Raw genomic sequence first — 21778 nt, forward strand, 5'->3', positions numbered from 1 at the left:
AATTGGTAAAAAGTTGGTATTTCCCTCATTTTCCCAAGCTGGTTTGGTTTCGGTATTTTCCCGTGGTTTTGGTTGGTATTTGGTTTGGTATCGGTATTCCGATTTTCCGCAATTGACATCACTATTCAGGACAGTCAAATCCTTCTCCTCGCGCCGATAACCCCGCGATCCGAGCTGGGTGGTCACCTTCCACCGCCGCGAGCAGTTCCTCAGGAGCAGGCTCAAGTTGTTCGGAGGGGTGACCGCGTTGGCTGGGGAAGCGGACCTGTCCGTCCGTCCATCGAGACGGGCTCAGAACCGGTGGTGACCGTCGCCATAACTAGTGCCTGATGCCTCCCCTTTTGGCTCTGAATAACTAGGTCTTGTTAGGCCGAAATTTGAAGATAAATAGAATTTGGCAAGCAGTCATGATGCATTTAATATATTTCCCTGTCTGACAAGATGTTTGTGTTGTTCTTGTGTTTCAGAGTTTGGACGGTTTTGCATTTTCACTTGGACCGGATGGAAGATTTCTGTACGTTTCGGAAACGGTGTCCATATACCTTGGGCTTTCACAGGTCAGTCTGTTAACTTGAGCTTCTCAATGTCAGGTCACAGAGCTTCTCTTAGGTCAACGTTCTTGCTCGCTGGTTTTGACTACCTCTCGGCTATACGGACGGACGCTATCCCTGGCTTCATGGCTGGGAAACCAATGACTATGAACCATTCAAACTGTGAACTAAACATCTGTATGGTATGAATATGAAAAACATCGATTGATTAAGACGTTCCGTGATGACGGGCTGCTTCTGGCAACCGGGTTCTGCCTATACCACATTCCCTTTTGCGGCTTGGTACCGCTTCTTCATGAGAATGGTCGCGAATACACCAATGTGATACCATAAACATCATGACATCGAACATTTTCAGAGGTGCCCATAAATCGGCTGGCATATTGCACAATGCATATTGCATACGCCGCACGCTATACCTGAGTAAAGACACGCCGTGCGGCGTGCGGTAACTGCTAGGCTGGCGGCCACTGTCCAGCAAACCATGTATCTCTCCAGCGGTTCCCGGACCGTAATGATATGCGCGGGCTGTGTGTAAGCCGGCGGATGCTGATGAAGGTGATGGCCGCTCGGCTGATCTGTCGCCGCTCCCCGCCAGGACCACACCTAGTGAGCAGCTCCCAGCGAGAGGAGCTGTTCAGGCCCAAAACTGGTAGTGAGAGTAAAGTTCGTACGTGAGAGTTGTGCTGCGTAAGCATTTCTAGTTTCACGTTAAATAAATTAGGCGCTTCTGCTTCTTTTTCGTAGAGGTCTTGAAAGCTGTCAATAACGCAACAACGGCAGGATTATAGCGAATGGTGCTTCATAGGATGCAGGCGTAAGCCGGAAGACGGAGCACGGCCTCAAGGCCGCTGACTTCTCCGCCGCCCGCTGACAGTATCCGTGCCCGCCCGTCTCAGGTGGAGATGTGCGGCAGCAGCATCTTCGACTACCTGCACGCGGAGGACCACGGCGAGTTCGCCGAGCTGGCCGGCCTGGCGCTCAGCCACGGCCGACCCCTGGCCTCGCCCGGCGAGCAGAACGCCGGACCGGTGGGCACGCATAACCCGGACGGTGAGTAGGGAGAGAGGACTATCGTTGGAGATACACAGCCCCAAGTCGTCGAAAGTGAGGACTGAAATCACCACAGAAACGCAGGACCACGTCGAGAATAATACAGTTTCAACATGAACCTGAGTGGCGTGGTAATCCAAAGTCGCCTTTTTCAGCGATACGTGATCGCCTGGAAGCAACTGACATGTGCTCACTGCCTCAGCATCGAAACTGTACCGGCTCTCTGTTTCCAGTGAATGGAGCCATGACGGCGGAGACAACCGGAGGATACGAAGGTCTAGAGCGAGCCCTCTGTGTCCGGCTGAAGTCCACATTGACCAAACGGGGCTGCCACTTCAAAACGCCCGGCTACAGGGTTCGTCACATCATCCATAACACGACGCTTCAGACGATCCGCTGTGTAAAATGCGCTTGTTTGGTTTTAAAAGCACTTAAGGGGGGAGTGGAGGCTGCGTAACTTTGGTCTCACTGTCATTCATTCAATTTCAGTGATAAATGCGAAATCTCTTTCGCCGTGATACTGATACGATGACTGAAATCCCGGGCCCTTTCCGCTCTGTCGGTTTGCGTGCCGACCTGCCGCAGCCGTTCGCCCTGTCGACCTGCCGATCCGCCACCAGGCTGGTTGACCTGCCGACCGACCCTCCGCGCTGTCATCCCGCAGGCAATGCAGCTGCAGTGCCGCCTGCGGCCGGCCGGCGACCTTGCAGATTCAGTCGGCAACTCCACCCCGCTACTGGGCCTGGTGGGCCTGGCCGTGGCGCTGCCGCCGCCCGGCGTCCACGAGCTGCGGCTGGACGGCCACTCGTTCGTCACACGGCTCACCTTTGACCTGCGGATCGTCCACTGCGAGCCCAGGTCAGTCAGTGAACACGGGTTCAGGTCACGTACCCAGGTCAAACGTCAGGTCACGAGCCCAGATCAGATGCGGGTCGATGTTTTTTTCCTTGTCTGAAAACTTATTTTATCATATAAACAATGGGAGTAAAAGATTGAAATGAAAAAAATTGACATTGATCCCTTAAATTCCTCTCTGAAGATCCCTTTTGCGTGTGATTTACAGGGTGCCTCCGTGCGTGGACTTTACCTCGGAGAGTCTGGTGGGACGGAGTCTGTACTCGCTGTGCCATGGAGCAGACGTCGCCCAGCTGAGACAGGCACACCAAGACCGTGAGTAGCTTATGCGACATAATATTCCAGTTGCAAGATTACTGAATGTAATACCTAGGGGGATATTTGAGAAAAGGTGCTATTTTGTGTATCTTTTTGTTTATGTTGCAGTTAGTGGGTCTGCAAGGGTCACTGGCTGAATATAGGGGAAAGTGCAAGCTAATTGAACAATGTGCTTTCTGGCCAATGTACGGATTGTTCCCATAAACATACTGGCCACCCACTGAGTGTGCGGCTGTGCAGTGCTGACCAAAACAAAGGGAAAGTGTTGACTGGCTGTGTGTATGTGTGTCGGTATGCCTATTGCCGGTATGTCTATGTCTGTATGTTGGCAGTGCTCACCAAAGGTCAAGTACTGACCGGCTACTACCGACTACTGAGTCCCACCGGCGGCTACACGTGGCTCCACACCTGTGCCACTGTGGTCGGCCACGGCCGCGCCGATCAGCCCCCCAGCGTGATCTGCGTCAACCACGTCCTCTCGTGAGTCGGCGGCACCGCAGGCGGATATTTCTTGATATGATGCGTGTTTTTGTTCATGATAACATGGTCTCTGTAGAAACTGGCGCTATTTGTGCCTAGTTACCATTCCTAGTTATCGCAAAGTGTCCTTTTTATCAAAACGAGCTGCGCAGTGAAGCATCCACCTGCGCATAGGCAACTCCTAAGGTGATGGTGACACCATCTGCGAACCCTCTGCTTTCCTAAAACCCTGGTACCGTTCATCAGTTAACCCTCGATTCTTGTCCAGGCACCCGGAGCACGCCGGTACCGTCATGGAGAGCTCCCTCCTCGGAGACCACCTGGACCTGAAGACCGACGGTGACCCCAGCGAGCAGAGCATCTCGGAGCACTGGCGGCATGACACCGGTAAGTGGGCGCAGGGTACTGGGAACTTCACTTCTCTGGTCTCTTCTCCATTCAGTGTGAAATAGCCGGTGCACTCACTTATTATTTGACCATTGCATTTTAGTTGCAATGCGACGCCTTTTAGGTCATTCCCTTTCTTGCATATGTCTACTTAGAAGTCTAAGTTTAGAAGTCACGGTCTATATATTTAGAAGTCTTAGTTCCATCGTAGCTGATGCGTCATGTGTCTGTGTTTCAGCGGAGAGTGCAGGGGAGACATTGCTGGCCGGTGGAGACGGGGCTAATCGTGGCCACAAGGGGAAGGGACTGGCCGATGCTGAAGACGAGGGCAGATGTGCCCTCGGGTATCCCCACACCGCCGTCAAACGCGAGATGGAGGTTTGTCAATCGTCTGCTCACTGGAGGCTTGGGCCGTCCTTTTTGGATTGTTTTTCGATTTCATTGCAATATCTTAATTCCTAATTTATGTCTGAGACAGGAACACCGAAGACATCTGATGATATCTTTCAATGAAAGTCGAGCAAAAGTACGTACAGTTGCAGCGTCTGGTAGGCTATTGTTGTACTCGCCACTTCTCTGAATGGTGTTTAGACGTCAATATGACCTCTTGGCCTCCTTTCCACAGATGGTTTTGACTTGCGATACAAGCCCAGCAGAGCACCACGAGCCACCAGAGTCGCCACGCGGTCAGAAGCGCCACTACAGCTCCGTCGCCTCATCGCCAGGCGGCGGCTGTGCGCCGGGTGCCACCTGCTGCGGGGACTGGCGACGGCGGCGGCGGCAGGAGAGCGGTCCCTCCACCGTCTGCCGTCCGGAGCAGTGGCACGGCCCGCCGGCCGGCGCCGCCCGCCGCTCCGTCATTAGGTCCGGCATACAGACTGAGCTACCACCACCAGCCGGGGCCGAGGGCGCGGCGCTGCCTGGTCCGGCCGGCTTCACACCGCCTGCCTCCGTGTCCCCTCAGGAGCCGCCGCCGGTCTGTGGGTCCCCGCTGGACCCGGGGTCCGGACTGGGTCCGCGCGGCTCGGGTTACAGGTCTCCTCTGGACCCGGGGCCGGACCGCTCCCCGCCGAGTCGGGAGCCGTCACCATACGGTCAACCGTTCGGCAGGTCCCCGCCGAGGCTGGGACCGGCCTTTGGGGACGTGCTCCACGGGCTCCACAGCTCCCATTCGGCTGAGCGGCCGCCGCTAGAGGCGATTCGGTCGTTCTGGTTCGTGCCTTAGCTGCCGGAACCGACACCGGACGTTTTCACAGGTGGGCTGAGGTCCACAGGTGCGCGCACATACTTTATCGTAGTCTGTGCTTTCATCCGATATACGCTGGGTGCGCGTACGATCCGTACGATATGGGACCAATTGTGGTGGCGACTGAGCTTGTATTACGTCACAAGTGCCAGTGTTAAATTGAGGTGCCTTAGAAAGACGTTGGCTGGTTGTTGAAAATCATATCAAATGTGCCATTTATATGGAGGATTTTGAATTTCATGTTGCGTGCCTTGCTTTGGATTGGGCTGGGTGCTGATGAGTTAAATCGATAATACTCTGTTGTGTTGTAGCACAAGCAAGCTGGAGAACCAGTTTACAGTGCTTTGGTGACTTCCTACGCAACTGCTGGGTATAGATAGTGTAATATAAGTGGCAGGTGATAATTCGCGAGGATACTTGACTGGCACTATCGACTAGAAGCATAAACGGTGCCATATGAATTCGTCCTGCTCGTTCAACGCAGAGGTAATTTTACCGTTTTTTGACGATCTGTGATTGTAAGTACACATTGGAAGTGCGTTACTTCTTGGATTTCAGTGTGTTCTCTGAATAAGAATGTATTACTTAGTATAGTGCCCGATGTACTTAGCTACATGCAAGGTTTTGGATAACTTTTATACATTTTTATATTGTGTTGTACTTTCATGTGTAGCTACGTCTCGGTATTTATAATACAAACGACAGTGATAATAGTTAAAATTGACAAAGAGCGATGAAAACAGACACGAAAGGAAACCACACCGCTATTTTTTATTTATAAATACCTGACCTCTCGAATTTTTGTTTATTCAGGTCAAGAACCGAGATACAGGCAGTAATGGACTGTGTTACGCATAGGTAGGCGTAACATAAAAAAGACAGGACACGCTAATAATACGTTGCTAAATCCAGTGGCCATCAATAGAAGCAAAATATCCGGGTTTTGTGCCCATCCCATTCCACACCTCACAGCGTGTGTGTGTCTTCATATTTAGACAATTTTATACGGAAAGATCGCCGCCCTCCAGGCTCCCAACGGAAAAGAGGCAGCTGTATACTGGTAGGTACTGATCGCACTGACGAGAAGGCAGGCGGCACACCAATTCAAGCCTTGTTGATCGGAAACTGTTAACCCTCGCCCGTAAACGGCGATCTGCCACCTTCGCCCATGCAGGGGGGGGGGGGGTTGGTGCGACCCCCCCTTGGCGTTTGAAAACGGAGCGTCGTAGAGCTTAGCGGAAAAGACCAACGGATTGCTCTCGCCGAGATCTCGCGATTGGTGGTATATTTTTTGGTCCTAGGTCAACATTTGACCTACTTTTGACCGGTCAAAGGTCAAATTTTCGGAAAAATTGACTTTTTTTCCACTTTCGGCGGCGATTGCGGCAAAACGGTGGGAGATATCGACTTGAAACCTTCACTATCGTGTTCCTTGATCAATTCTCTATCGTTTGGTATGTATTTCGTTTCCCTAGCTCTAAAAATGGCGCGTTGGGAGCGCCGGAAGTCGGCAAGGTCACAGTCGGCGGCAGAAATTCGAAAAATCAAAATTTAAATTTTTGAAATCTGATTGTATTTTTGGATTTGGGAGGTCCATTTGCTCCCTATAGAAGCTAATATTGCTGCATATTCCCATTGAGGTGACAAGAATTAGCAAAATAGTGGTTCGGGCGCTTTTCAAAAATAGTACCGGACGCTGTTCCTCTTGTGACGTCATAGCTCCGTGACCTGACCTGACCCGGTCAATTTTCTTGCACCACGCGATAGCAAATACTTGCCCCAACATGCATGGGAAGTTTCATCACGATCCATCAACCGATCTCCGTACCACCGGCAGGAAACCTCGGGCGTTGGCACTCAGTTTGTGAAAATCCGGCCGGAGGCTGTTCCCTTTGTGACGTCATAACTCCGTGACCTGACATGACCCGGTCAATTTTTTCTTTATCAAAAGATGCGCAAGGTTTGCTCCATAAGGTACCCAAAATTTGGCGGCGCTGCGCGCCGCCGTTTTTGCACTATTACCGAAAAACCTCAGGGGGGGTTGCACCAACCCCCCCCCTTACATGGGCGAGGGTTAAGATAGCTTCCAGGCGAGGTTTATAGGCGACGGCTAAAGATTTACGAAGCACATAAAACTTAAATATGGCTTCAAATAACGGTAAACTAATTATAGTCCATTCAAAACGATGACAAGACATAAAGAAACTTCCGATCCGTTCAAACATAGCACATCAACCGCACAAATAAATAGTACGCTGTCAGGCTAGCCCCCACCTGTCACATTGTCAAACTTCAACCCTGTATTTACTGCTGTCGGAGAGTCCCACCCACCGGTCGAGCCTCTCCCTCCGCTCTATGTCCTCCCCTGTTTCTCCAGCACGCGCCATGGCCACCTGTGTGCCGGCGCTCCTTTATTACACTCAGGCCACAGTTTCCACTGAGCGAGGCGCCTTACCTCACCCACTAATAAATAGAAGACGAGCCACCAAACGCTACGACGTCACACACACTGACAACGTTTGTAAGCCAGTGAGCCAGCTCTACGATCTTAGAGCTGCTACTCATGTAGTTGAAAAATACGTTCGTAGTCTTGCACTAAATCCGGCATTTTTACGGAAGACTGGTTCAACGCTTGGCTCTCGCTCACTAAAATGTTTCAGAGCTCTATCGCTTGACTGATTTGTTTGCAGGATTGGAGATGCAGATAACACAACCGAATCTCGCCGGTAGTTTCAACTATTGGCGATATCAGAATATAGGTAAAAGAAAGTGGAATATATGTAAGTCGATTACCTACATATGCTTCTTCTCGGTTGTTGATTATGAAGGACGATATGCTGAAACATTTAAAGATAAAATCAAGAAAGAAGAAGGAAGGGGAAGAGTTGCACCCTGAAGGTTGAGTGTATCAAATTTGGGGGGGGGGGGCATGCATGTCTTTTCAAAGTCCAGAATCGTTGTCAGTTGTCACACAGTCATGGGTGTCATATTAATCCATGACATGACTGTCAGCGGCATCAAACACGCTCCCTAAGCTGTATGAAGGGACAACAGATTAGCTGCCGTCACTGCGGGCCGGTGCCGCCTAATCTACATATTTCTGTGTCGCGGCACGTGCCGCTGACGGCGCGCCCGACACGGGGCGCCACGTCTGCCACGTGCCGGTACAGCTGCGCCACTCGGCCGCGGGGGGAGGGGGAGGGGGCAGGTGCGCCGGCCGCCGGTAAGTGACCAGTTTTCCGCCCCACTGCCTCTCGGACTCTCGCCCTATCGCCGGACATCTATTTCAAATGAGGCCGGCAAATAAAACGGCACACCACAATAATAATGGATAAATTGGCGCCTGATTGTTCCCGGCAGATGGGGAGAGATTCAGACAGGTGACGGCGATGCAGCACCGGGGACAGCGGTGGACAGTGCGATATAGGGAGGACCGGGGGCAGCGGACGGTTCGGCGGGGAGGGCCGGCAGGACAGTGACAGCAGGACCAAGGGATGACCTGTGACACTGAGGGATGGTCGGTAGGCCTGAAAGGGGACGGTATGACTATGAAAGAGACCGGTGGAACACCAAGAGCTGGGTAGAATTGAGATGGGTCAATCAGACTGAGTGGCGAGTCTCATAACTTCGTAATTATTGTGTTCGTTGGGTATCTTTCATATTTTTCAAACAAATTAACTTATGAGATTGAAGAGGGTCAATTTATAAAGGCAATCAACTACATAATGCAATGTTACTTCAAAACAAATTCACGCCTTTGCCTTGACCAAATAACAATAAAATCTCAGTAAAGAAGCGGGATATGTTTTGCTCTGAATGACATAAGATAAATGTACTCGAAGGTACTGCATATTCTTCCTGCTCCGGCTAACGCACTTAAGACCGCTCGGCTCAATTATAAAGATTGACAGGTCAAACGGCTTAACCGTGCTGTTTACCAGCCGTCCAAGGAACATTTCTGATTGACAAGAAAATGTTGGCTACTGTTTGTCAGCTGACCTTAGATCTAACAGCTGGCTGAGGTGGGGCGGTGAGGTGTATCAGCTGACCTGTGACAGCTGACCCGTGACAGCTGACAGGTCGGTCTGGGCCGGAAATATAACCCGGCCGCGCCCGCTGTCGGTCACAGCCGCTCTCAGCTCCGCCAACATGAGGCCGCTGGCGGCTCTGACGCTGCTTGCCGCGCTGGTGGCCCTGGCAGGGACCACCTTTGGTACGTACTGGAGACCTATTAGAGTTCCTTTTCGTAAGTGCGTATAACGCATCGGTAAAACTGACAGAGGCTGACTGACTGATTTGACCTACTCAATGAAATATCTAAAAAAATGTATCGCAATGCGGTAATTTATTCTCACGTGCGGCAACTTCGCAACAGGAATCTCAGAGCGATGCCTAACACTTATTATTAGTAGTATTATTAGGCCCCGTACCGCTATCACCCATGTACTTTTTCCATTGGATACCTACTTTTAGACATGCCTACTTGTTAGTACGATGCTGATGACTTGACCTCACCCTTTCCGTTTCAGTGTCGCGGCCTCGATGCCCGCTGACCAAAAGTTGCCAGCCGGCTAGTGTCAAAAGCCTCTGCCGGCGCAACTTGGACTGCAGGAACGGAGCCAGCTGCTGCCAGCTTGGCTGTCTGCGCCGCTGCTGGTCCCCGACACCCATCAGACCCCGGCCCCGTCCGCGTCCGGACACCCGTCGCCGTCGTAACTCCAGCGGCAACCGTCGCCGCCGTAACTCCAGCGGCCCCCGTCGCCGCCGTCGTAACACTAGCGGCAACCGTCGTCGCCGTAACTCCAGCGGCCGCCCTCGCCGTCAGCGTCGCTCTCCGCAGCTGAGGTGCCGTCCCCGCTGCCGTCGGGGCGAGGTGTGTCGTCTTCGCCGCGTCTGCGGCAAACTGGGCTGCACCCGAGTGCCTAGGTGCCTTAGACCGGTCGTCCGACCGCGCCCACAGCGTCCCCGCTGCCCTAAGGGATGCCGCGGGTGCGGCCTGGTTAAGGGGGTGCTTAAGTGCCTCAAATGGTGAGCGGCAGGGTCTATGAACGCTCCTGAATCCGACCACAGGCTGCCCCGAGAACGACACTGATCTGTGATGTCAAACGACATATGTTGACCAGTAATCTCAACTTGACCTCGTGACCCCATGTCGACCCAACCTTAGCCCTGCCTGATAGTCAGTGGGGATTTGACACAGAAGGATAACAAGTCTTATTATGAACATTTAAATTTTGACATTATGAATCACTAAAAAACACTAAAAAGCGTGTTATGAAAATAATCGATCAAGGCACTGCTTGGAGTATTTCGATATTTTCTGCTGAATAAAAGTAATGGAAATTTATGTCTTTATTTTGAGGGGAAGAGGCACGGTAGAACTTCGCTGAAAAGCAGCACATCGTTTGTCTCGCGGCGGACCCTGCAGGGGTTTCGGGGCGGTGGTGGGGCAGAGGACAACTCCATAAGTCAGCAAACAGGAAGGCCAACTCTAAAGCAGCACAGGGCGGAGGGCGAAGGGCCGGGTTACCGTGTTGTCTGATGTTCATCGATCAAAACACAGCTCGAGCAAACCTAACGTCAAAAGTTACTGCGCAAATGCTAACATTATTGTGAATTATCTTCTTTACTCTCTCAATTTATTTTCGTTAATAGATCATAGTGTTATAAATGACATGTATTACACCATGGTTATATGATGGACAACGATTACCTTATTTTGTTCAAGAGATTATCTAGCCCAGGCAAAATTTTCAATACCTATGAAAATGCTTTAGGTTCAGTTATCTTACGATGCCTTTTTAACCCGGCGGTCGCTGGGCCTCCGCGCCACACGCCGACCGCTGCAGCTCTTGGAAAAATGTGCCCCCCCCCCTAGCGCGCTGGGGGGCATATAGTTGCCACTCTCCTTTACTTCTGCGACGATATCGTCGCAACGCGAAGAGATAGAGAAGCGAATATTTGCACACATCTTTCTGAATACCTAGCCAAAGTTGTGTTCCAATTTTGTGTTGGTCCCATATGAAATGACGTCACAGTGACGTCAGAAGTCAAATTATAGATTTGCGACTCTTAAGTCTCCTCACGGTGTATCTGATACATGGGACCGAATATAAAGGGCCGGTCATTGGTCAGGAACTAGTTTGAAGTGTGCTTAGATGTGTCAGCATGACAGCAGGTGCTGTTTAGTTCATTTACAGTTGAGTTTCATGCTGAGTGACATCAGAGACGCTCCATATTGGAAAACGACAAAGCTTTATGATGTCACTGTGACGTCATCTTAAGTGCTACAACCACCAGACTTCCGTCAAACATTGCCTAGGTATTCATTTGAAGCTATCTCAAGTTTCAAGCTCGTAGCTCATCAGGTTTCGGACATATTCCACAAAACGTAGAGGGGGGCAACTTAATGCCCCCCCCCCCCGCCAGCGGCTCGTGAGTTAAGGCGTCGACGAACATGAACAGGCACCAAACGTCGCCGATAGCTGCGTTTCGTACTGGTTTTCAGTTTGCAGCGCCAGCAATGATATTTGATAATGATTAAGTATTCATGGTGATCTCATATGCATTGTGCGATGTACAGTAAATAATCGATTCATTTGGATTTCGCTAGTGCACCAACAGTCTTTATGGCGATGGCATGGGATGGACTAACGCTAACGGACTCAATAAGGGTTGGTGATATTTCAGATATTCAAGGATTGACAGCCATCGTTTTATTCCTTTTTTTTGCACAGAAAGATAATTTGACAACCTTTTGAAATAAGTTTGCTTTAAATTGCAGAGCTGGGCGCGTTCCTCGATTTTCGGTAGTGCGTTAGCGTTCCTGCGTTCCTCCGGCCGCGGTTAATGCGTTCCTGGAATAGCGTTCCTCAATTTTTTTTTTCGTTCGGTGCGTTAGCGTTCCTGCGTTCCTGCGTTCCTCCCTCAAAAATACCGCCGAACCACGCGGCGCGGGCCCAACCAAACACGGGGCGAATCGATCACAGAATACCCAGAATGGCGACGTGGGGCCGAAAAGCAACTCGACATCTCTTTTCCGAATCGAATATCTGAAATACGTTTTACCAATATCATCCGTAGGGTTTTCAACAAAAATACGACCTGCTTAAAAACAATAGACATTATTGTTAAACATATATGATGGCCGGTAACTTTCCGAGATCTTAGGGGGGCCGAAACGGCCCCCCCCCCTACGGGTGGTAAGGTCCGCCGGTAGCCCTACGGGGCGCGGGTTAAGTTAAAAGATGTATCTGAGTAAAAGTTATCATATTTATTTTACACATTTAATGCCTGAAACTGCATCGAATAGTAAACATCACCACTAAAAATCTTTACACATTTAATGCCTGAAACCGAATCGAATAGTAAACATCACCACTAAATCTAAGCAAGCCTTCTTCGATTCGACCGACAAGTGGCGCCTCTACCGGTAAACACACGTACTCGAGATTCAAACATTTGACACATAGGTCATTGGCAGCAATATAATTTTTCGGGTGGTTCCGCAAGAACGCAGGAACGCTTCAAAATTTCGGGTGGTGCGTTCCTCTTACTTGCGTTCCTTTGAAAAACTTTGCGTTCCTGCGTTCTTGCGTTCCTAAAAAGGGCGGTGCGTACGTAGGTACGGAAGAACGCAGGAACGCACTAAAGGAACGCACTTGCCCAGCTCTGTTAAATTGCACAGCAACGTATATAGGAAAAGGTATTCGAGGCATGACTTGTCAGCAGATTTTGCCTTGAAAATGGTTTCATAAATGTTATGCTACTATACGCCAAACGACAAAATACATTATACATCATATGGGCTAGGAATCGGCAATAGGCATGGGTATAAATGGGGTAGAAATCGGCGTCTTTTTGTGATGGCTCTTTAGGGTGGTGCTATTTTTCATCGAGGTGGGCACCCAAGTTCCGTACCTATTTTGTGTTTAGCTATCGACATACCTATTGTGACTTTCCGTGCACCTGCACCACGGTCATTTAGCTGTTAATGCTCATTTCGTGCTCATTTAATATTTTATTCATATTTCTTCAAGGGTATATTGACTGGTGTCGCGCAGCATCCAGCCGAATTGTCTATCAAACGAGAGCATTCTGTTTTTTTTTCTGGCCAAAGAAGCCGAAAATCTGAGGCCTTGGTGTAACGCAGTTTAACCACACAAAAATGACGTAGCACGATCCGTCTCTCTGCGACGAAATAGTCGCCAATGATGTGTAGGCATGCAACACCCTACTTCAGTCATTAATGCATAAGAACGGTGTATTTATTCCACAGGCCCAAACCTTGCCCCTCTGCCCCCTGCCCATCTCGTCCGCCATTGGATGCAAGCGGTACCGGCTCGGGTCGGCGCGGCGGCGGCGGCGGAGGCGCGACGGGCCAGGTGAGATAGGCCACGCCCCGTCACCTGTAGCGCCGCTCGTCGCCAACAGTTGGCGGTAGCTTATGTTAGCGCTCAAATTACATATTTAAATGTTAATTAAAGAGTTCAATATCTATCGTATTCAATGCCACATAACCATGAGAGTCCTGAGAGCGGATATCGGCGGCGGAATGTTCCGCTGACTGGATTTGCTCTTACCGCCATCGGCTAAAAGAAGCTCCAAAGGTGGCCTCCGTCGCTCCCGATGCTGAGGGGGAGGGACGAGGAAGGGAGGGAGGGAGGGAGCGGGAGGGGGCAGCGGGGGACGGTGCCGCCGGCTCGGCCCTCCCAGCCAGGACGGACAGTCGGCCGGCTGCATCTGTGGCTCCTGTTCTCCAGGGTGGTGGTCGGCGCCGACCCATCTCCACTCTTCGAGGACCTTTCCAGGTACTGTGCTGACTCCCGGAGGTGACACGCTCGGTGCCCGTCCCTACACGCGTCTGCACCGACCCAGCAGGGTCGCCCCAGACGCGTCGCGCTGCAAGTGTGAGGCCCAGCAAGTGTTCGCACACGGGAACAGTTGTGTGGGGCAGGGCGTGAGACGTGTCATCTCACACATGGCCGCTGGGGCTGCTGGACACAGCCGGTGAGCCGGCAGCTGTGGACGCCAGCGGGCCCGGTACCGGGCCGTACTGCACGGTACCCGAGTACCGCAGCCAGCCCAGCTGTGTTCAGACAGCTCACCAGGCGATGAGCTGTCTGTGGTATTCAGGTGGTGGTGATACCCTTCATCTTCACATGGACGTGCGCTGCGACAGACCACTTGCAGCGCGACGCTGGGCACAGTCATACGAAATTTAAAATCGAAAAATGTTTCGTGTCTGCCGTGTGGATATAAACAAGGGATATAAAGCACATTTGATAGAATGATAACTAACTAGAAGCTCATGTAGACAGAACAATGATATTGCATGTCCCAGCTTCAACTGAAACATATTGTTCGTCTTAATTTTCCTGCATTTTCCTTGAAGCAAGCCTTCGACTTCGAACCGATAATCCTTGTTTCTCGTCGTAAGTGTTGTTTGCGCCGAAATGAGTAAAAAAGTCCTCATTAGCTAGCATGCAGATAAGTCGTGTATATTAAGTTAGGATAGCTCTTACCGCTTACGCTCTCGTGCGCATTGCGCTCATACGCTGAAACTCTAGTGCTTACCAAGCCTGTCATCCCTTCCTTACGCTATCTATGTGGCGGGCTTTTTGGAAGCCCAGTCCTTTTCCAAACAGCGTGGGTGGTCAGGCCGTTTGCAAACGGCCTCAGCTATTCGTTCATTTGCAAGGGGTCTGAGATTGCAAATGATGTTCCACATCTACATACAGTTACACGTTTCGTAGCAGCAAGTGATGCATTTATGAGCTTATCACTAAAACGTGAGAGTTATCCTCGAAAAATAGTAGTCGACATTTAGTCGACATTTTCACCAGATTTCATTCCTTTTGATGCACCGTCCGTTGCAGTAAACCTTGATGCCCACTGTAAGAACATTGATATCCGTTATATGGCCTCCTAAATCTGACCTATCGTTACACTGTGCTCCTCGGCATTCGCTCCGTTACAGCGCGTTGGCTGGCATGTTCGCTTTGTCGTTACACTACGCCACTTGATGTCAGTGGCGGATCCAGGGGGGGGGGGGCATGGGGGCCATGCCCCCCTTGGGCCTCACGGGGGGCACCATCACGGAAGTTTTAATTTTTAATTCATCACGGAAGTCACCGACGGGATCTTCAACCCAGAGGTCTCCTAAGGGGGCACCATCCAGAAGGTCTATCGGAATAGGGTACCGTTTTCGGAGTCTCCCGGAGGCCCATTTCTGTCCCTCGCCTCGGGTGGGGCTATTTCCATCCCGATGTCCGCGGGGGCACCATCTCGAGTTTTCCGGGGGCACTATCCCGAGTTCTCCGTGGGCACCATCCCAAGGTCGGAGGGGGCACCATCCCGAGGTCTCCGGTGGCACCATCGCGACTAGGTCTGGGGGCACCATCCCGAGGTCTGAGGGCAGAGGGGGCACCATCCCGAAGTCTGTCTCCGGGGGCACCATTCCAAGTTTCCAGGGGCACCATTCCGAAATCCGAGGTCTGAAGGAGCACTCTCCCCGGGTCTGAGGGAGCACCATCCCGAAAAGTGAGTGGCTGAAATCCGTGGATTTTTTAGGGGGGGGGGGGGGGGGCACCAAATGCCAGGGGGCACCACAATACCATATGCACCCCTCGACGAAATCCTGGATCCACCACTGCTTGATGCTGATGTTCGTCCTGACGTTACATCACGCGTCTGATGTCTGTTCTGACGTTGTGCCTCACGCTGCCCCAGATGACGTCGTCGGAGTCGCCCGCGGCCACCGTGCCGTCGGCGCCGACACCGCCGGCCGCCTGCCAGCCGGAGGGCGAGTCGGTATGGCCGACTGGCCTGGACTCCACCCCCGGCCACCACAGCTCGCCGCACCTGGACGAGGCAGAGCCGGCCGCCGAGCCAGACAGCGGAGAGTTGACTTCCTCGCCGACCTCCCCCGGCCCGTCACCGGAGCCGATCGAGCGCTCCAGCCACTGTCCGGTCAAAGAGGAGACGACCGAGCTGTGCGCCCCGACTCCGGCGCCCACCGTCGCTCCGGAGTCCGGAGGTCCTCTGGGAGTGCAGCCGGAGTTTCCGCCGGAGGAGCAGATGCTGCGGGAGCACAATATGCCGGCCTACTACCCTGCAGTTTACGACGAGCCTAGCTACACGGATCTCGACTCGACGCGGGCCTACGAGCACCCGGCCGACGCGGCGGCCTTCTACGGCCCGCTGGGGGCCGGCTACCCGGCGCAGTACGGCCCGTGTGCAGAGCAGTACGGCGGCTACCCTCCCCCCGGCCCGCTGGGCTACATGGAGACGCCGCCCGGCCTGGCCGGCTACCCGGTGACCGGCGGCGCCCAGGGCTTGCCGGTGACGCCGGGCGGCGCGGCCCAGCCGCCGGCGCCCCGCACCCGGCGCTCCACGCCCCACACCGAGCCGCCGCCCGGCGCCAGCGCCAAGCCCTCCAAGAACAGAGGCTGGCGGGGCAGCTCGATGAGTGAGTCAGGTGGGACCATGACGCCGGCAGTGCCGCTGCCACCGCCGCGCCGCGCACCGCGCCGGTCCGCGTGTTCACTAACAGTTAACACTTCTTGCACGATACCCTTCACAGTTTACGTCAGAAGCATGCCATTTCTGTGTCGCGTTGTACGTCATCAGCTGTACTTGTGACACACCATACCAGCTGTCACCACCCGCCTCCGGTAGATGTGCATGACTCGTGAGCTTCCTTCTTAACCCGCGCACCGACGAGGGTCTGCGCCAACTTCGTACCGACGGGGGGGGGCGGATAACCGCCCCCCCCCTGAGGTCTCGAGAACGAAGCAAGATAGCGACAAGCGGTAAATGGCATCGGATACGCACGGACAAGGTCTACAATTTTTACAAAGGTCATTTTCAGGTCAGGTCAAAGAGACGTCACAGGGGTAAAAAAAGTCAAAATGGCGGCGCTACACGAGATATGGAAGCTCACGAGATATGGGGAGATTTTTTCTCGAATAACTTTCGAATAAGTCAAGATAGGGACAAACTAAGGGCATCATCGTGATCCTCTCGTCAATCCGCACGGATATTTATGTTGACCTCGAAAGGTCAAAGTCAAAGGTTGACCTCAGGTCACGTCACCTCGAGGTCATCATGTATATCATTTGATGCGTCTTGACGAGCTGAACACAATGAGACCATCCGCGCGGCTATATCTTGTTCCTGTACGGAGTTATTGGCAAAAAACCGCTGGTGACCTTTGATGACGTCACATGACCTTACAGCTGCCCAACAGCAAAACCGACCGTTTTAGTAGTAGGTAGTGAAGGTAGTGAAGGTTGATCGTATATGAAGTCATGTATGGTATATGGGGCCATTCCGACCCGTTTTAGTGGTAAAAACAAAGTTGATTTTCCCCCCATTTACTTACCAGTAAAACGCCTTTTGGGCGAAGAACGAGCGAGCGAGATAGTGAGCCCTGCACGTGCGGAAGGGCGAGAAGGTGCTTCCAACGGGCTTGCGCAAAGCACCCTTCTAACCGGTCGCTAGCGGTGTGCCAAATTTGAACGCAATCGGCCCAGCCGTTCCTGAGATCTGGAAGCGGCATTCTGCACGTGCGCACGTGCAAACGGGGTTCAAAATGACTTTTGCACGGCACCCTACTAACTGGTCCCCAACCGTGTACCAAATTTGAGCGCAATCGGCCCAGCCGTTCTCGAGATCTGGAAACGCCCCCTGCACGTGCGCACGTGCAGTAGCACCCTAACCGCAACTAATGGGAATGCATTGCCTGGTGGGTGCCTACCTGTATGCCAAGTTTCAGCGAAATCGCCCCAGTAATTACCGAGTTACTGAAATGGGAGCAAATTTGGCACCTCTTATTGTTGTATTTTGCACGTGCACTGGGGGTGACCCACATGCATCGAGAGTATCCTATTTTGGGTAAAAGGGATGCTGTTACCCTACAAAAATTACCGCAAGTCAATCGCCCAAGCGGCTGCTGAGATATGAGCCTCTCAAAATCACTACTTTTGCGAAACAGCTTGAACACCCTTGACTTTTCACGTGGCACGTGCCACGACGGTCACTGAGATGTATCAAAAGTAGTCAATTACGGGGTAGAAGGGATGGGGCTACCCAACAAAAAAGACCGCAGGCCAATCGGTCCAGCGGTTGCTGAGATATAAGCCTCTCAAAAGCGTTACAGGCCGGGCCGGGCCGGGCCGGGCCGGGCCGCTCATACTGAGATTTTTCCGTTATATTGAAAAGACTCACTTCGCTCGCTGCGCTCGCTCGCTCGTAATAATGGGGAGGTCGAGAAATTGACCTGACCTTAGGTCACCGATATCAAAATTCCGAGATATACAAATTGTAGCTACTAATGACCTCATAACATCCTGCGACTTTCAAAGGCCTCCGACATCTACTGTAGCTCTGGCACGGTGACAAAGTTGCAAAAAAGTGACTTGAGGTTGGGTCATTCAAAGTGATCTGGTGACCTGACCTTAAAACTTAGAAGGTTCAAACTTGCACACCATGTGTAAAATTGATGTGAAAATAGTCGTACCAAATTTCGCGGCGCTACGCGCCGCGGTTTTCCCGCTATTTGCGAAAAACCTCAGGGGGGGGGGCGGATATCCGCCCCCCGTCGGTGCGCGTGTTAAAGACGTCTTTTGGTTTGCAATTTTGCATTACGTTCAATGTAAGATTTGAACTGAAGGAATACATGTTCGATAATCAACTTTTCACTGCCGATGTGCTTTCCATTCTGTCTTTCAGTAGCATAGCCCTACGAAGCGTTATACCGAGTGTTTTCGTAGTTAGCTCAGTGTCGCATATCGCGGTGGAGCAGCGCACCTCAATCGCCACCTGCCGTCGTGTCGTGTCAGGAGCGGTCCCCCGGGTCAGGTCACGGGCCACACCCTGTCGGCCGAGCATCCCCGGCCGGCTGGCCCACAGCCACCAGCCGCCACCGACAGCTCGTTCCACCATCTGTGACAGAAACATGTGTTTCACATGCGGCTGTGCGCCGGCCGGCCGGGCCCTCTCGCCATCAGTTCCCGCGCGGGGCCGCAATCGGTCGCGATCGCGATCGACCGTCTCATGAGGTGATATAAGCGTCTCGCCCCGCCACGACCCGGTGCGACCCATCCCAGCGTGACCTACCTCGGCACGAGCCAGCCCAGCGCTCCCTGATGACGATCGGTGATATTTCAGACTACAAAAAGACCGCCTGTGACCGCGAGCGGACACGCATGCGGGATATGAACAAGGCGTTCGAGGCGCTGCGCGAGAGAATACCCTACTGTAAACCACCCGGCAAGAAGCTCTCCAAAATCGAGTGTCTACGGTAAGTCAGCATTGTAGTGGGATGTGTATTTTGTGTTACCGGTGGGAGCCTCATCCTGTTGTAGGCACATATCGATTTTTGTCTGTGAGGAACACTTGTGGCACCGAGTCGCGTCGCGTCGTTCGGTGAGATATCGATTTTTGTACGGCTCACAGTGCATACGAGGCGCAGCAGTGCCGCGCGCTATATGTGACTTCACTGACGTTAGTTTGCATATGGATACAGATACTGCAAGACTTCAAATTGCGAAGGCATATTAGTGCAAACAGTTGGCCCGTCTCGTACCTCAGTTGGTAGAACGATAAATTTCGGTCGCTCCGTCGCTCGATAATCGATATACATATATTCTAGGCTAGGTTCAATGTAAAATCATTGCTCACATTAGTCCCGTTGACTAGGGATAATTGCCAGACCTATCCGGCCAGAAGGCCAGATAGGTCGTCAGAACTAGCGGAACGTGCCTGAAATGTCTCGTTAGTGGAATAAATGTCTCGGTATCGGAATTCCACTATCTGGCAACGAGCCCTATGTAAACGGGGCAAATGTTACAGCCTCCCTAGTAAACAGAGGTATTGTGCTTTCAACTGAAGCCAAGATGAAACAGACAGCAGAGATAGCCTCCGATCTGTGTCCGCCGCCTGACGATGTACTCTGACCCTCGGCCGCTCTGTCCACAGGCTCACCATCCGCTACATCCGGCACCTGCAGAACGTGATGCGCATGGCGGACGGCCTGCCGGTCAGCCAGTACGACCCACCCCCGTACACCACGCCCACCCCGTGGATCTCCACCTACGCGAGCGGGCCGGCCGCCACCTCCACGGTGTATTCCGAGCCGGCACAGGGGTACACCGGAGGACCCCCGCCGCCGCCCATGGCGCTCGTAGAGTCGGAGCACTACGAGCCGCCCCCTCACGCCGGTTATGGAGCTGAATACTGGCCACCGCCCCACTTCCAGGCTGGCTTCTGATGGGGTGAGGGTGGTCAGAGGTTAGGGGATCGGGGTGGTGAATGTGCTGGTGTGAGCGCAGGCCTGTGCAAATCTGATCAGTGATGTGGCGCAGACGGATCCAAGCTGATATGTGTCGCTCATGGCCATGTGATGCGGAACTTATGGCCAAAGACTTGTGGCGTTACATGATGCTTGCTTCAAAAGTGAAGCCGATTAAACGGTCGTGAACAGCTAAAGTAAATATGGCCCCATTACCCGAATATCAGTGGTGCAAGAAGCATTCCATGAAGTGAAGAGGAAATCGTCGGTATTTTTTGCATTGCAGTCAATAATGTGTGCCACTGTGCTTCCATATTGTATTAAACATCTAGTCACCAGGCAGTTTACAGGCCTGATGGACCAATCAATGCTCAAACTGCATCTAGTCTGCGCTGCAATGTAACTCGCATATTCCAGTTGAGTAAAGCCCTTCTTGCAAGCCTTGGTAACGGTAACTGCAGTATGCGTCAGTGTAAAATATTTTAGTTCATTGCTCGTTTAGGCGATATGTTTGTTTTATTTACATCAAAGTATGGTTAATGCATATGCAGGTGTATTCAACCGTATATCCTGGTTAAACTGTCTTTGAACAATCAAGTCAACCAACTAGTCAAATGTGCTATGCCTATGCGGCGCTTCGGATGCATGATTTGCCCATGCTGATGCAAAAGTTATTGTGAATTTTGTGTGTAAGCTCCCCCCCCCCCAGAAAGTATTACCACTTAAGTTTGAGAATTACCCACTGTATATCGCATTGCTGACTGATTTCGATGTACGGCATTGCCTGAATCATAACTCATAAGAGTGCTGCGTCCGAGTTCTGAATATGTGAGCGAGTGCCTTTGGAGTGCCTTGTGGTCAAGAAAGATAATCTTAAGAGTGCCTTCTGGTCATGCACGACCATCTTTAGAGTGCCTTCTGGTCATGCACGACCATTTTTTTTTGTAGTGCCTTGTGGTCAGGTAGAGCCATTTTTAGGCCCCGGGCCTGTCGCATATGGATCTGTCGATGATGATCTGAGAGAGTAACATGTGAATGATATGACCGGCAGGACGACGTCGTACTATCGTCGATTGTAAGTTGTAACCATAAGGTCTCTCGCAAGTGGTCTGTGTTGATCAATATCTTGTCAGCCAAGCGTCTAGTCAATGATGAGCGTGTGATGCGCTGACAACTGTGACAAACCATGCTATATGACGCACAAGCCTATAAATAAAGAACGGCTTAGGTGGATTTAGAATGACTGTTAGTCGCCAATCGATTTGCATGAACAGGGAGCAGCTAATCACGATAAGCATTACCGGGCACTGATTGAGTTTCGAGCAAGTTTCGAGTTCCTCTATGAATGGACATGGGGAGCATTCATTCTGGCCAGGGTTTACGAGTATAATAACCGTTTTCACGACGGCCATCTGGTACACATTTGGTGCACATCTGGTGCAGATTAGGTGCAGATTTGGTCAAACTAGGTTCGGTGTGTCTTTTAGTAGCGATCAGCCAGGGTTGCACTAATTGCGTATATGCCTGCTTTGTCATATTATCAGAGTAACGTAAACAGGGGTGACTTTGCCATGTTTTCAACTTTAGACTCTT

The 21778-nt window shown here is 51.9% G+C and overlaps 2 protein-coding genes and 1 long non-coding RNA gene across 3 annotated transcripts in view; all 3 read left to right on the top strand.

Annotated features, from left to right (window-relative positions):
* Nucleotides 1-5543, top strand: part of LOC122373032 (protein trachealess-like) — a 51475-nt gene extending 45932 nt beyond the window's left edge. Inside the window, exons 5-13 of the mRNA XM_043350765.1 lie at nucleotides 468-557; nucleotides 1451-1604; nucleotides 1838-1959; nucleotides 2269-2462; nucleotides 2668-2774; nucleotides 3110-3257; nucleotides 3526-3644; nucleotides 3883-4022; nucleotides 4270-5543. Coding sequence (XP_043206700.1) covers nucleotides 468-557; nucleotides 1451-1604; nucleotides 1838-1959; nucleotides 2269-2462; nucleotides 2668-2774; nucleotides 3110-3257; nucleotides 3526-3644; nucleotides 3883-4022; nucleotides 4270-4869 — 1674 coding nt within the window. The 3' untranslated portion in view covers nucleotides 4870-5543. The remainder of the gene's footprint in view (nucleotides 1-467; nucleotides 558-1450; nucleotides 1605-1837; nucleotides 1960-2268; nucleotides 2463-2667; nucleotides 2775-3109; nucleotides 3258-3525; nucleotides 3645-3882; nucleotides 4023-4269) is intronic.
* A 3472-nt stretch (nucleotides 5544-9015) lies between these two features.
* On the top strand, nucleotides 9016-10237 carry LOC122373034. Its single transcript, XR_006254964.1, has 2 exons — nucleotides 9016-9103; nucleotides 9420-10237. It is a non-coding gene; the product is annotated as an uncharacterized LOC122373034 (long non-coding RNA).
* A 3397-nt stretch (nucleotides 10238-13634) lies between these two features.
* Nucleotides 13635-21425, top strand: LOC122373033 (collagen alpha-1(I) chain-like). Its single transcript, XM_043350766.1, has 4 exons — nucleotides 13635-13700; nucleotides 15622-16360; nucleotides 19063-19195; nucleotides 19873-21425. The coding sequence occupies exons 2-4, from the start codon at nucleotides 15622-15624 to the stop codon at nucleotides 20162-20164; spliced, it is 1164 nt and encodes a 387-aa protein (XP_043206701.1). The 5' UTR covers nucleotides 13635-13700; the 3' UTR covers nucleotides 20165-21425.
* The last annotated feature ends 353 nt before the right edge of the window (nucleotides 21426-21778 follow it).

Source organism: Amphibalanus amphitrite, unplaced genomic scaffold, assembly GCF_019059575.1.
Source record: "Amphibalanus amphitrite isolate SeventyFive unplaced genomic scaffold, NRLGWU_Aamphi_draft 001434F_arrow, whole genome shotgun sequence".
NCBI lineage: Eukaryota > Metazoa > Arthropoda > Thecostraca > Balanomorpha > Balanidae > Amphibalanus > Amphibalanus amphitrite.